Here is a 16,225-nt window from a genome sequence, read left to right as displayed (position 1 = left end):
TTTTGTCAAAAAATTGAAAATGGCGGAGATATTGAGCAAAAACGGTTCTCGTTTAAAATCAAGATGGCGGCTAACGCAACAGTGGAATTCAGTCGAGATTTTAAATTTGTACTAATATTGACCCTCCCTAAAGATTAGAAAAATAAAATTTGGGGCAGCTCCTAATGCAAGGTCAAATGCTATCCCGACTGAGCTAAAACAAAATACATATCAAAAATAACAAAAATTAAAATCTTTAATAGTTGCATCAACAGTATACTCCTTTACGGATCACAAACATACAAAATCATGAATGTAGAATCAAATTTTTTAAACGGATATTTTAAGTATCTACCCTGTAAATAATAATAGAGACACCCACACCTGAAATTGCCTCTTTTTACAATTTTATTACTATGTGTTGATTGCGAAAACACTTTATAGTCTGGTATCTTACCATTGTTGATTATTCTATTCATAAGCGTAACCAGGGGGAGTTGGGATTAAACCCCCTCCCCCATTGGGATCTACTTTGAGCTCTATACGCTTAACACCATACCTCCCAGAGACCTTCCAGTTGTTGTAACCCCCCCCCCCCCCCCCCCATTAGGATCATTCTGATTACGCCGTTGATTTTATTTACTGAGATATAAGATGCTTTTATTTAATTTACTTATTTCTTGTACAGCATTCTTTAATTTTACTGCTTCAAAGAGCGTGTTCGTGTTCCAAGTGGCATACTTGACATTTTTTATACTTCCGGAAATTGTTTGTCTGGAAAACGTTCTGGATATTTAAAACCTGTCGGAAACTAAGCGTCATTATATTTCTACTTTCTATATAATTGAAATACAGTGGAACCTCGATAACTCGAATTAATCGGGACCGCGGCCGATCCGGGTTATCGAAAATCCGGGTTAGCCGGAGAGCATGGTAAAAATTAATAAAATACGGTATACTTATAGATAAAGTCCGTTATAATTAAAATAACATGAAATATATATGCACAGTACACATCTAACTTGCCTATAGTTGTATAGAGTATAGTATAGACAGCTTAGAGTATTGTTCATTTCTCTTCTTCTAAAGGTGCCTATCTTCTGGAGATGTTGGCGACTACATTGACCCATCTTATTCTATTTACGGCAGCTCGAAATATATCAGTTGACGTTAGACCAGTCCACTTTCTAAGAGTGGCTAGCCAGGATATACGTCTACGTCCAGGGCCTCTCCTGCCCTCAATCTTGCCTTGTAGAATCAACTGTAGCAGTCGGTATTTTTCATTACGCATAATGTGGCCGAAGTAAGCCAATTTTCTGTTCTTTACGGTGTTCATTTCTAGGTAAAAAAAACTCAGTCAGTTTCGGTTGTGTCAATTTCGTCTGCCATCGAAACAATGTTATGTTATTTAAGGACAGTGGCTCTTTCATTGTTTAAAAGACCATTGTTTAAAAAATAATTTTTTGAAAGACAGTTGGAAATAAATAAAGGAATAACAGGTGCCTGTTGTTTGCGATAGCCCCAGATAATTAACATCGCTCTGCCGCCGCTGCCGTGTGCCATGAGTCATTTTTACTATCGTATAGTTCAAATTTCACAAATACCCATTATCTCGCAAATATTATATTATGGTCGAAGCGAAGTTTTATCAATGAAACTCGATATTTTAAGACATTCCATAAGAGGCTACAGATAAAATGTTTTAATAATACATACATTTTTATTGTTGAAATGTTTGTCTGGTGAAAATCGGTCCGGGTTAGCCGGACTTCCGGGTTATCGGGGGCCGACTTATCGAGGTTCCACTGTACTTGCAATAATTTTGATAATGGGCTATTTTAGACCACACAAAACGTTGTAGAATCGATTATTTGTTCTAAAATTAATAGTAAAGAAGCAACTTAAGTTCGTAAGTTCTAGATTTTCACCCAACGTTACTGGAAGTTGGACCGGAAGTCGATATTTGAACTATTCGTGTGACTTTGCGTCGATCGATATTATAGATAAACGAAGAGAAGTGTACTTTTGAATTGTGTAAAATATAAATATGATTTCTAGCTGAGCGCTTTCGGCTTATAAAGCCATCTTCAGAGCTATGGTCAATAAGTTCAAAATCCCGCTATGAAGAGAGATGGATCCCATGTACGATATAAGAAGACTTATTCTATTTCTTAGGCAGTTTTTAATGATAAAAAAACCTTGTCTGTCTGTTGAAAAAAATTGTTCAATGTTGCTATTGGTTTGTAGCCGGAAAGTTAAAAACTTCAAAAACGAGCACAAAAGACTTTCACGCAAAAAATTACATTACAGATAACGAATATTTGATCATGGTAAAGTCTAAAAAACCCTACAATCTGAAGTGTACGGTGTCAGCATGCAGAATGGACCATTTATCGATGCATCGTCAGCATGAATTTAGCGCACGTCCCCAAAATTGCCCCGTCGCGTCCGTCGTGGCGAAAAAAAAACTGAACAAAAAAGTGGCTTGGATTAAGAAATATTTACAGATGAAAGCTGTGAAATGTGTTTTAAATGTAATCGTTTTTCGAATAATCAGAAAAATAATAAATATTATTGAAAAATTTAAACGCAGAATGAAAGATTACATTATTACTGAGGGTCGAAAGTCCCTAAAAACTTCTATAATGTTTATTTTAATAAGTTACAGGTGTGAAAATAAAAGAAAAAATTTAGTGTGATTTTTAATTTTAATCTTTAATTTTGCGTTTAAATTTTTCAAAAATATTAGTTTTCTCGGGATTCGAAAAAAAATGAATACATTTAAAACACATTGAAAGTGTGTTTCACTGAAAAAGATTTTGACTACGACTTTTTGCGCTTTTCCCCTTATACATATACTGTTGTGATCTACTTTGATTAATTAATCAATTAATTATCTCATTAATCAAACAAATCAAACATAAATAAATTGTAAATCTCAGGGCTAAATTATGCTATCAATAGTTACTTTCGTGACTTCAAAATATTTCTCAGTGGCTTCCTAATAGGGATAGATACAAGAGAATAAAATAATACACATATGAATTTCAATTAGAAATTATAAAAGTTGTTTATTTTATCTAACGGAAATAAATAATGTTTAATACTTCAAATTTTGAAGCATAATCTTCACTGATGATGCATAAGGATGCTGAAATAGTTACTATATGGAGATGGTAGTCCAACTCTGAATCGAATATAAACAAAACCTGCCTTGAACCCTTTTTTATCTTTTTCATTTTTACTCAATTTGTGAGTATTTAGAAACTGTCTTTCGGTCCTTTTCCTAGACGAAGAGAAGGTAAATGTGTGGCCTAAGTGTCCTCTATTTGCTTTCTCCTATTTCGTTGTCTCTATGTGATTATATATTGTAAAATCCGGAGATATGGGATGCAGCCAGAAGCAGTTTATTAACGAAAAGTCTTGGATTTAAAATATTGTTTATTATATTTTTATTTCAATTATTCTAATTGTTTAAAAAGTAGTAAACTTTGTATCTAGGGCTTTTCGTTTTCCTCGTAATACGAGAGATGTCGCTGTATTGCGTCTCAAAAGGCGGGTTCATCGCATCGCGATGGTTTGCTTTAAAAGAGGCAGAATGTTTGTATTCCCTTCAGAGTTGTGACTGCATAATCTTCACTGATGATGCATAAGGATGCTGAAATAGTTACTATATGGAGATGGTAGTCCAACTCTGAATCGAATATAAACAAAACCTGCCTTGAACCCTTTTTTATCTTTTTAACTTCAAATTTTATTTATTCTTCTATCTTTATTTAATCTAACAATTATGAAAATAGGAATCTTATTTCTTTTTGTCTCCAAATTTGTTTTTTAAATTATTTACTATGAATCTCTCTACTTCTGCTATACAGGATGTTCTACCTGCTCCAATTTTTTTATATAAAAATATTTTATTTTATCAATATTATTGTATAGAAAAAAAATCAACTATAATGATTTATAAGTAACGAAATTGATTGAGGTTTGATGATTTTATAATAGTGAAATGCGTATGTAGTTCAATATGCACTATTAATACGTAAAACCATACATTCATGTCTCAATAAAAAATAAAACTGACCTTTGCTGATAATTTGACAATGTCGTTCACACAAAACACGTTTCCTTCTTTGCTGGTGTTGCGATCCAAAGAAACTCGTCCACGTTTTCCAATAATGTCCCTGCTCCTCTGCAAACTCGTTCTACCATTCCTCACTATGCCTCGTACAGTACTCGTTCCGGCTTTCTCCTGATGCAGTATTCCAACTTTTGAAACACTTAAACAACCACTGGATAATTTAGACTCAAGGAGTTATATCATCTCTCGACTTGGCCTATTACTCGTTCTACGATATGATGCTTGTCACTTTTCCAAAAACCAAACCGGCGTTTTACTGTCTTTGTACACTATTCCTCAAAACTGGACTCTTCCTTTCGATCCAACAAAACAGACTGACTCTCTCTCTCCTCATTCATTCTCATCCTTCCAAATCGTTCCCCTCCAGAATTAATTTTCCAACCAATCAACACAACTTTCCAACAATCATGACGTATTTACTAAAAAAACACTTTTTTTCTAAACATGTCTTTATGGATTTCCAAGAAAAAATAATATTCGGACTATTTTAATTCTATTTTCTACACTAATCATATTTTTATCTATGTTTAAGAATCTTAATACACAGGTATATTTTAACTATCTATTATGTACCGTGCGGCTAATGAATTACCTACCCGTATATCTTGAAAAACTTAATGACCTATTATATTGTCCGCGGTTTTGATAAACAGTTCAAAGAACACTTTCTTAAACCAGCACCCTAATTGCTTACTTAAAATGCATTGTTCATGGGACTAGTAAACACTTCTGCGAAAACACTTTCTTAAAAACTAGCTATAACTATTTTTACAAAATTTGTCTTATACAGGGTGTTCAAAATTTATATGCTCGTGGTTGATAAATATGAAAATTTTTATTTTAATTTGAATTTTAAATATAAATATAGTATTTTATTTCTCCTGTCAAATAGTAATATAACAATACTTATTAATACTTTATATGCTTATTAATACTTTAGAATACTATGCACATTTGCTATTTATCATTTGATTGCAATGTTTCACATACTAACCTCAAAACAAGAATCGCTGCACGTCATTTTCAATTATTGACATACTTGGCAAATCGTGGCCGTATGAGAATGACGTGAAACGATTAATTTTCTGCTTTCGCTGTACGTGTTTGTTTGATACTGCTTGTTTGTTATCGTTTGCCGTTTTTCATTTGTTTATTTTCTTCCAGTGAGCGGACAACACAAATTTCGTCCCTGTAAATTTAATAGTGAGCAGCTCCCATCATCTTAGCAATGGACGCTAATCTTCTCGCTATTTACGTTTCAATCGTAATGTATGTTATGGTTGTCCATAAAAGTAGCATATTTATACCAAAGTTGAATAATCGTATGAGAAATGTAGTAGATTTTTGTATAAATTAGTGAAATATATCATATATGATTTAAAATTGTTTTTCGGATAGATATAATGTTACGCTACATTTGGTGTACAAGTTGATTCAAAATCAATTTTGTTCAGTGGTAAATTCTTAATGTGATAAAAAAGCAGAAAAAAAGAAATATGTAACATGTTCAATTCTCATAACATATCCAATATATTCTAATTTGTGCTCTTTGATTATATGTTCATAATCTCGCATTCCTTGTCTATTCTACGTAGGACTTCAACACCTACCACATCTTAAAGGCGTTAAGCTTTTCTAAAGAAACTTCACAAAGTGTCCAGGTCTCTATTCCATATAATAACGTAAAAAACAGTCACCATATAATGATATCAATTTTGGTACTAAGTGGTACCAAAATGATTAAGTCATTTTTGCTGAAGCAGGGAGGACATGGATAGAGTTGCACAAGTTTGACTTGAATGTTTGAACTTGACTTAAATTTAACTTAATTTCAAGTCAAACTCAAGTCAATCCTTCTGACAAATAATTCAAGTCAAGTCAAGCTGACCAATCGTAAAGGTTTGAAAATTCACACTGTTTGTCAAACTAGTTTGAAAGAGTTTGAAAAATAATTTATTTAGTAGATATACTTTTTTGTCGAGATTGACATGTTAGTTGCCAATTAAGACAAGAAAATTAATAGATAATACAATGAGTGCCACATAAAAGTATCTTGATACAGGAAGCGATTATAATCAAAATAGGGTAAATTTTTTGAAAATGATTCCTGTATGCTTAGAATTGCTTGCTAACAAGTTTCGTTTTATCGATATAACTTTTTTATATTTGAGTGTTACTAGATTAAAACAAAGAATTCGTTGGATAGTTTTTTTATCATACCAAGTGTAATTAAATCTACTTTGGAAGCTTTCAAGTATTACGTAACGCAAGTTGAGGGGAGAGGGGGCCATGTAAAACGTTACGCCGCGTTATACGGGGGGGGGGGGGGGAGGCGGTTACGTTCGAACAGCACGTTACGTAACATTGTTTTTTAATATAAATAAAAAAACTACGGAATCACAATCTCCCAACTTTTCAACGTTCGTTTATATGTTACATAGAACCCCTGGATTGTATTATATTTCCCATTCACTCTCCGCTCATGTTACAATAGGACAATAGTATTCAAGTGACAAAAATCTTAAAATTTGTATTAACCAGATCAAGCACAGTAACACGTGTTTGCAATAAATAGCTGGACCTTTCTTCACAACAAAAAATGAATAGATACAGATGGGATAAAGAGGTTGTAAGAGCTTCAAAAATTGCGTTTCGTAATACTTGAACGGCCCCTTTAACAAAAATTCATGAAAGAACAACAAAATATTATATTTTTGATAGAGTAGGTTTAATGATTTTTTTGCGACTTTGCAATGTCGTCTGAAAGAATTAGTTCACTATTTGTCATTTTACAACGCTGTTCTTTATTTTTACATAATACAAGTATGCAGATTTTTTTCTCCTAATTTTTGCACTGGGAATACCTTCAAAATCAGACTCAATTTGATGTGGTACTTATTCTGAACCAAAAAATATTCAGGTTTAGATATTATTTCACAAAGCACACACTTCAAAACGAACGTAATAAACAAGCCAAGCATATACTTCTTAATAATATGAACTACAAACTAATTTGCGGAGTAGCAGATTCAGACCTATCCAAATAAGTAAAAACAAAAGTCGGTACGCTAATTAGAATTGGAAATAAACAAGTTGCGCAATATGATATTCAAACTTCAAACTGTTTGAAGAAGTTTGATTTCAAGTCAAACCTAAAGATATTGAAATCAAGTCAAGCCAAACTTTTTTGCAAAAAAAGTTTGGTTTTCAAGTCAAGTTTGTTAATTAAAATCAAACTAGTTTGACTTCATGCATCTCTAGACATGGAATATATGATAAGGAAATGAAACGAAGAATAAAAGCTATGGAAGCACTCAAGATAAATATGTAAGATCGAATACTTAAGTATTGGATCCGAGGTTGCAGATTTGAAGTTAATTTTGGAAGAAGAGATTATTAAGAGTTGTAAGACTTCTATTTAGGCTCAATGATGCCCAGATGGTACTTGTATGAAAGATACAGAAATGAAAATAGCATAGAGAATCAAGCCACGAAAGCACTTTGTGGAGTAATATAGAACAATACTCTAACCAAAGAAAACAAAAAAGATTATGTACGATAACTTGTACATATGTGAAAGTATGAATATATTTTCAGAGGATGTGGACTGTAATTAGGTTAGGTTAGGTTTAAAAGTGAAGCGTTTTACCTGTCTGCTCTATGGGGACAAGGAAAGACTATCTACTAAGATACTGGGGGGTCAGAATGGGGCTAGTAGAAGGAACAGACACATAAACCTTCATGCGAACGGCAGCTCATTTTTTGTGCGGTGGCAGGTCGTAGATTCATTGGGAGGGGTAGGAGGGTTTAAAGAAGACTAAACTACATAACCAAATAAGCAAAGGATACTTACACAGACTTGAGGACTTTCCTACTATTTAAACAAATTGGGACGCCGTTTGAAAAATCCTCAAATTCTCATATCGAGTACTTACTGGAAAGCAACTGGGGGACATTCATCGTAGATTCCTCGTTGGGGTTAAACTGGGCTACAAATTATCATCATTTGGCTTCTATGCCATTATATTTTCTTCTGTTCTAAAACTTATTCACTTGTATTAGATATCTGTTAATAATTTTCTTAAATAAAAGAGGTTACAGAAATAAAGATGTGTACATTTTATAATGTTTATTTAAAACTTACTCCGAGAATAAACATATTCTCAAAAAAGAAATGAATAATAAAAACAAATATATGGTTTTACAATTCTTAACCTTATTTATTTTTAGCAGTGTACCAAAACAAAAATTTGACATGGCTGTCAAAAGTCACTGCAATTTTATATTTACTTTACAATAAAATTTTTAGAGAATCCATGTTGAAAACAAAATATTTAATTATGTAAAACCTTTACCATTAATATCCACTTTTGAATTATTTAAAATAAACATTATCCATACCTCGTTAAAATAAAATCCTTGTCACATGTCACACTTGGAACTTCAAAATTTTCCATTCGAGATTGGGGGGAGGGAAGACATTCAAATCCAAATCATTACAAAACAGGATAAAATCTATACCAAATAATATCATCCGGGCATTTCTTACTGGAACATGAACAAATCCAAAACTGGAACATAAACAAATCCAAAACATCATAAAACAGGAACCAGGAAACCACGCACTTCTTTTTTTACCACCGGCAAACCAAACTGCATAACAATAAAAGTGTTTCACAATAATATATCCATTGAAAATGTTGTGAACTATTGTAATAATATTCCAGACAAGTTAAAAATCCATCTGTACTTCTACTATAATAAGAAAACCATTTTGCCGGCTAAGTGCGACTTTCTATGAGTCTGTTGGTTGAGTTCCACACAAAAAGATGTTTACTCTTCAGACATTTTTTTGGAACTATCTTATTTTCGGTGGCATACGCACGTACCTAACCTTCAGAAAATTCTCCTACGCTTCAAGCCGATCATTCTTTCGGTTTGACATTTGACCAATCGGCGGAGAGAACTCAACGATCTTTCAAAATTCTGACCAATAATAACATGGGATTTTTAGCGCTCAAAGCTAAAGGAAATATACTGGGACCTAACGAATCCTTCCAGAACAACAAATGTTTATACAAGTAAACAGGAAATTTCCTATGATTTTACTATTGTGAAATACTTTGAAATATTTCGAACAGGAGCGGCTTAGGAAATTTTAAAGATATATAAACTCACCAAAATATTAGAAAAATAGATATTTTTCTTGGGATAGGATATTAAATTAACGGATATTTTTTTATAAAACATTGTAGTAGAAATCCATCAGCTACAAAAGGGAAGATAAAATATAAGGTTTTATACAGACAATATTAACATGTGTATAAAATCTTACCAAACTGTGAAGCCTTGTCCGGGACACTGAAGCGGAAGCCGGTCACATACGAGATGGCTGTTTTCGTACCACGTGCCTCGCGTTTTGACTGTTGCGAAATCGTGTATGGCGTCACTCCCGGATTACTGTTTATGATTACTGTTCGTGCACGTAACGTACGTATTGCTATTTCGTTTCAGCCCAAAAGAAAGGCTGAGAAGGTCGAGAGGAGGTTGCACCCTCACGTGTCTCACCCTACGGTGGGTATAGCAGGAGAGCGTTACTTCTTGACCGTAGAACGGCTGATGAGATAGAGAAAGATTTCTATTGTGCCGAATCCAAAATTATCTGTCTGTAAGGGATAAGGAGAGAGGGTAAAAATAGGAGATATGGAATGGTACTATTGAACAGGGCTTTCCTGAGACTTATTTAAGGGTTGTAATAAGAGATTTAATGCAGTAAAAAAATATAAAAATATTTTTTGCATGTGAAAATTAAACAGGATCTTTTAGAGCATAGTGTTGAATATTACCCTATATAGAACGAAAATTTGGCCAATGACAACCACAATAAAAAATAAAATAACAAGTAGTTGGACTTCGTAAGTCCTAGGTTTTCACCCAAAGTAATCGAAAGTAGAACTGGAAGACGATATTTGAATTTTACGTGTAACTTTGCGTGGATTGATATACGAATTTACTAATGTTGAGTCATTCTTACTAAACTTTGACATTTGTCACCTCATTTGTGATTCTACCCGGTATAATGGCAGAGGAGTTACATTGGCGGTCCTACGGACCGACGGAAAGATTGCCCAGGTCAAATATCTCACCTTAGTACCATCCTTAGATTATAAGCTTTCATTTGACACCTCATTTATCATTCAAGCTGGTATAACGATGGAGGAGTTATATTCGCGGTCGGAGGGACCGACGTACAGACCGCCTAAGTTAAATATCTCACCTTTAGTACCATCCTTGGATTATCAGCTTTCATTTGACACCTCATTTGTCATTCTACCTGGTATAATGACGGAGGAGTTATATTCGCGGTCGTACGGACCGACGGAAAGACAGCCTAGGTCAAATATCTCACCTTTAGTACCATCCTTGGATTATAAGCTTTCATTTGACACCTCATTTATTATTCAAGCTGGTATGACGATGGAGGAGTTATATTCGCGGTCGGAGGGACCGACGTACAGACCGCTTAAGTTAAATATCTCACCTTTAGTACCATCCTTGGATTATCAGCTTTCATTTGACACCTAATTTGTCATTCTACCTGGTATAATGACGGAGGAGTTATATTCGCGGTCGGAGGGACCGACGCACAGACCGCCTAGGTCAAATATCTCACCTTTAGTACAATCCTAGGATTATAAGCTTTCATTTGACACCTCATTTGTCATTCTACCTGGTATAATGACGGAGAAGTTATATTCGCGGTCGTACGGACCGACGCACAGACCGCCTAGGTCAAATATCTCACCTTTAGTACCATCCTTGGATTATAAGCTTTCATTTGACACCTCATTTGTCATTCTACCTGGTATAATGATGGAGGAGTTATATTCGCGGTCGTACAGACCGACGGACAGACCGCCAAGGTCAAATATCTCACCTTTAGTACCATCCTTGGATTATCAGCTTTCATTTGACACCTCATTTGTCATTCTAGCTGCTATATTGCCGGAGGAGTTGTGGTTACGGACAGACGGACAGACGGACGTGGATAATACAAAGATTTCACATTTTTTCAAAATGGGTGAAAACAACAACAGTTTGACTTTATGAGAAGATGTCTACAAATCACCAGAGAGTATAGAACAAGAGCAAAGGAAAACAGAATGGAAGTAGAATGCCCAATTACAAAAAAGTTGGAAAATAGAGCCCTACAGTGGTATGGGTATGTAGGTACAAAAATGCAAGAAGAGCACAGGTTACCGAAAAGAATATTGGACCCGGCGGGTAGAAGACGAAGAGGAATACCTGCTACAAGATGGAAAACGTACATAGGAAACTATATGATAAACCTCAGAGTAGGTGACTGAGAGAATAGATTGCTGTGGAGAAGAGGAAGAAATAAAAAGCAGGCAGAAGAAGAAACTTGTGACTCCAAAATCTGCGGAAGTGGTTTCAGCTCACATCGGGCGAACTATTCATAAGTGCCAAAATCAACATCAAAATTACCATGATAATCAACCAGCGAAGAAGATAAACTAGAAAAAGAAGTAGCTCAAATAACACAATAATCTTCTTGCTGTGTTTTTTCCTTTTGAACTTTTGAACTTTCCTTTCGAAAGAACTTCCTCAAGGACAAAGGACAATTTGTTATTAAGACAATCTGATTAATCCTGAACTCTTCTACCCTAGTTGCCTGTCACCTCTTGTAACATAATGACCTAATTAATTATTACCTAGTAACTCACTTACCACGTGTGGGGGTCATATGTTGCCCTAAAGCCACATCCATAGTAATTATATCCATCCTTTGGATTTTACGATGTTTACATTTATATAAGACTTTTAGTGTAGTTTTAAAAGTTTTAACCTTTGTATTTTTTGGTGGCTCACCATGTTCTTGTAACACTGATGATGCTCTTTTTAGAGAGCGTAAACGTTTTGTTTCTGTTTGTAGCCCTGTAGGGGCTTTTTAAACTAATATACCTTTTACCAGGACAAAAATTTTTTATTAAATTTTACTTCTACCCTACTCAAAATTTGGCAACGTTTAAAATATAGCAAATAAGTAGAATATATGTGTTTGCGGTTTAGTACACTCATAATTTTATTTAATTAGAATGGAAAAACAACAATGATTTAAATTATGTTTTATTGATGCGCTTTCCATGAATGAGCCTAATTAAATTTTATCACACTAATTGAATTAATTACTACGATATTTTCACTAAATACAATTTGCAGTATCATAGCAATACACGAAAGCATTGGTTTTCTGCAATTATATATGCCATTTTGTTAATATATTTTCCGTGTTTGTTGCCGATTATTTTTTAGCTGAAGCTGTTTCCACTTAAACTGATCGAATTAAAAACTGAAAAACGAATACTATCTCCGACTGAAAATTACTACTCGGGGTTATCACAAAGTGTAGTAAATTTTAGTGCGAAATATACTTTTTCTACGAGCGTGCAAAAATGTCTACTTTCGCGCACGCATTTTAGTTTAGAAAGTTTCACTTTTCCGCACGCGTGTTACTTTTCCGCACGCGTGTTACTTTTCCGCACGCGGTTTTTACTTTTCCGCTCGCGTGTTAATTTAGATATGTTAATATGGCCTTAAAGTAATTATAATACATGCAATAAACTAATATTTAGATATTATTTACTAATTTATTTCAAATATATCTTATTCTGTTCCTGTTTTAATGAAATTAACGCGACAATTCGATGAAATAAAATTATTTTGACATAATATTCGAAAGTCAAATCGGTAGACAATAACAGTCGTTTTGAATCATCGTCATGGAAACCAAGATCGTCGTCATGCTAACTAATTATATTGAAAGTTTGGTTTTGACAACCTTGTCAAAGAATTAATTTGTGTATGTATTTTCATATTAATTAAATTAATTGATTAAGATTTGGTAATTTTTCAAAGACTCTTAGAAAAAATATTGTTCCTAACTCTTGCAGAAAGTCTCTTTTCCGCACTCGACTGCTTGCCGAACTCCCGCTTCGCGTCGTTCGGCAAACTGCAGTCGCGTGCGGAAAAGAATGACTTTCTGCACTTGTTAGGAAAATAACTATTTCCGATTTATACTTTCATGCTAGATATTTATAGTTTCTGGTTTATATTTCGTAAAATACATCGATCACTTACAACTCATTACCAAAAAGCTTAATTTTAGCTTCGAAAACAGTCAAGGAAACATAAAGGATGATGCTTAATTACTTAGAACAATATCTGGAAAGAAAAGCCAGAACCGTCTTGGAAATCTACACAAAATTAGTCAAAGTCTATTTGAAGTTAAATTTTAAGGTGCAAAATAATTAATCAAATAAAGGATACAGCATGTAATTAGAGAGGTGGATCCCACATTGGGACAAAGGCAAAGATAATTATGACGAAGCCAAACTAACCAATTAGGTCTGGATCCCGCGTACCAAAAAAAAAGTTGATTAATAGCAAGCTGAAAATTTGTTAATAGCTTGAGGGGGTCTAGTCGGACAAACTTTGATATATTATGGTAACACTGGAACAGGGGAAGTTTGATTTGTGGAACAGGTTAAAAATTTGGAACGTCAGACTACGAAAACGTCAGATGTATTTTGTCGGACAGAACTTCCAATTGATTTGTTACCCTTTCATTAAACTCTCATGCAAAAATCAGACTGCTATTACTAACCAACATGATTCCTGTCTTTTGATTATGTTCTTCGTGTTCCACTCAGTAAAATGCCCAGTTGGTGATAAACACCAGTCTGATTTTTGCATAAGAGTTTAATGAAACGGCAACAAATCAATTGGAAGTTCTGTCCGACAAAATACATCTGACGTTTTCGTAGTTTGACGTTCCAAATTTTTAACCTATTCCACCTCTAAAACTTCCTCTGTTCCAGTGTTCCCATATATCAAAGTTTGTCCGACTAGACAGTGTTAAGCTATTAACAAATTTCAGCTTGCTATTAATCAACTTTTTTTTTCTTATGCGGGATCCAGACCTAAATAAATTGCAGGTAAAGACGGTTGGTAAGACAAATAATGTAGTAATACAAGAATTGTCAATATATACAGGCAAAACAAAATTGCTAAAAAAACATAACACATTTCGAAAAAATGGCTAATATCTGAGATCATCTCAATATCCAAAAAAACCAACGCAATGAAATGCGAAGAATATAGAACGATCAGCTTGATAAACCATGTTTTAAAAGTCTTTGAGTAATACATGAACGTGTTTAAAAAAATCTGGAATACACGCGATATATATCAGAATTAACCAACATCAAAATATGTGACAGCTGCATTAAGACTATATTATTGTATGGGGCAGAATCTTGGAAACTATGAAAAAACTACAAACTTTTATAAATAAATCGTTGAAAAATTCCTCAAAACATACTGGCCTAATAAAGTAATAAATGCAGAACTATATAAAGTTGATTGACTATATAAAATAATAAAATCTGTCAACGTTGTAGTTCCTTTCTAAAATACATAATCAATAGCCTACAATAGAGATTAGCGGTTATTGTAGAAAACCTTTGTCTACTCCAAAAAATCTACAAAGCCTAGTTCTTTATAGTTTTTACTCTTCTAACACATCGCTTTCCTCTCTTTTACTCTTCATGATCAATTGGGGAATGTAGTACTTTTTAATAATAACTAGTTATTCTTTTTTAATTGATCTCAATAGTTGTTTTTCAAGGTATTTGTAATAATTTACTTGTTCTGATACCTTTCCATTTATCAATATAGTTAATGGGATATTCTGCTTCTTTTGGACTACCATTCTTGGCCTGCGCAGCATTGTTGATCATGTTGTTAATATTATATAAGTGCTTCAATTAACCTTGGAAAGGTTACCACTGGATACTTGACCTCATTGGTTCATTCAGGTTTCTCATGGTTTCTCTCCAAATTATTTCAACTCACTTAGTCCAGTAAGCTTCCCCCTATTTATAAAAACTACTAGTTTAGTTTTAGACGTGTTCACAGAGAGGTTATCTTTTAGTTTTAGAAGGGTTCACATGCACCAATTCTCTATGTAATTAAGGGTATATCGCATCTGATCCGCAACAGTACTAGACAATTTTCCTTTAATCACTATTACAATGTTGTCTGCGAATCCCTGGACGCAATTTCCTTAGCCAAAGAATCAGGTAAAAAAACTTAGCTGTGGTTTATTCCCAATACATATAGTAGATAATATTAAAATAATAGATATTATTGGAAAATTCTTCAATTTTTCAATAGATATTTACGTACATAGCAAAACAGTATATTTAGCATTATAATATGGTATTTTTATGGACAACCTTATAGCTTGAGCTGTTATTATCATCTAGTTTTAGTGTATATTAGTTAGTTTTGTAGTGTATAGTTTATTTTGTAGATGCACCTCGATCATAGAATACTTAAATTGCTAGAGATGTTTATAGTAAACATCGTTTTATGTTTTGTGCTCTTTCAAGAGGTTCATTATTTTAAAGTTTTAGTCTTTTAAAGGATGAATCGGTTGCAAATGTTACTACATTTTAACAAAATTAAAGAAATAAATGTTAGACTTACTCAAAATCAGTTAATTGTACCTTCGACGACCGGTTTCGAACACTAAACTTTGCTGTTCATCGTCAGATCTCTGGACAGGTTAATTAAATGCTAAAATTGCAAATTGTAATTATAGGGCAGTCAATGAGGGTATTTGGCTCCGAATTCCATCCTACTACATCGATTTACTTGCTATTTTCACAGTAAGTAGGGAATAGCTCAAGAAACAAAGTCTACCCTATGCCAATGTGCACTTTTATCTTTGGGGTGGTTCCCACCCCTTCTCGTGGGTGAAAAATGTTTTGGGTAAAATAGCCAGGGAAAAGGCTAGAGACCCTAATTTTAAGCAAAAACTGTTCTATGATTATTTTTTGTAAACTCAATACGTTTTGAGTTATTCGTGGTTGAAAATTGGCTATTTTCATGGCACCTTTTCGGACGGACTTTTGGGAATACCTTAAAAACTATGCATCTAACAAAAAAAATTTATGTAAAATATTTCTGTAGGTTATAAAAAAAAACAAAGAGATTCGTTCCTTCATACTTCTAGTTAAA

The 16,225-nt window shown here is 33.7% G+C and overlaps 1 protein-coding gene across 2 annotated transcripts in view; it reads left to right on the top strand.

Moving 5' to 3' along the window:
• LOC126891646 (somatostatin receptor type 2-like) overlaps positions 1-16,225 on the top strand; it is a 525,450-nt gene that overhangs the window by 428,327 nt on the left and 80,898 nt on the right. The window contains exon 5 of one of the 2 annotated variants that reach the window (XM_050660871.1): positions 5,285-5,674. The exons of the other annotated variant lie outside the window; for it this stretch is intronic. Coding sequence (XP_050516828.1) covers positions 5,285-5,315 — 31 coding nt within the window. The 3' untranslated portion in view covers positions 5,316-5,674. Of the gene's footprint in view, positions 1-5,284; positions 5,675-16,225 lie in introns of those variants that run through there. 2 annotated transcript variants of the gene reach the window in all.

This window comes from Diabrotica virgifera, chromosome 9 (assembly GCF_917563875.1).
Source record: "Diabrotica virgifera virgifera chromosome 9, PGI_DIABVI_V3a".
Taxonomy (NCBI): Eukaryota; Metazoa; Arthropoda; class Insecta; order Coleoptera; family Chrysomelidae; genus Diabrotica; species Diabrotica virgifera.
The sequence above is the reverse complement of the archived record's forward strand: the minus strand, read 5'-3'. Positions and strand labels throughout refer to the sequence as shown.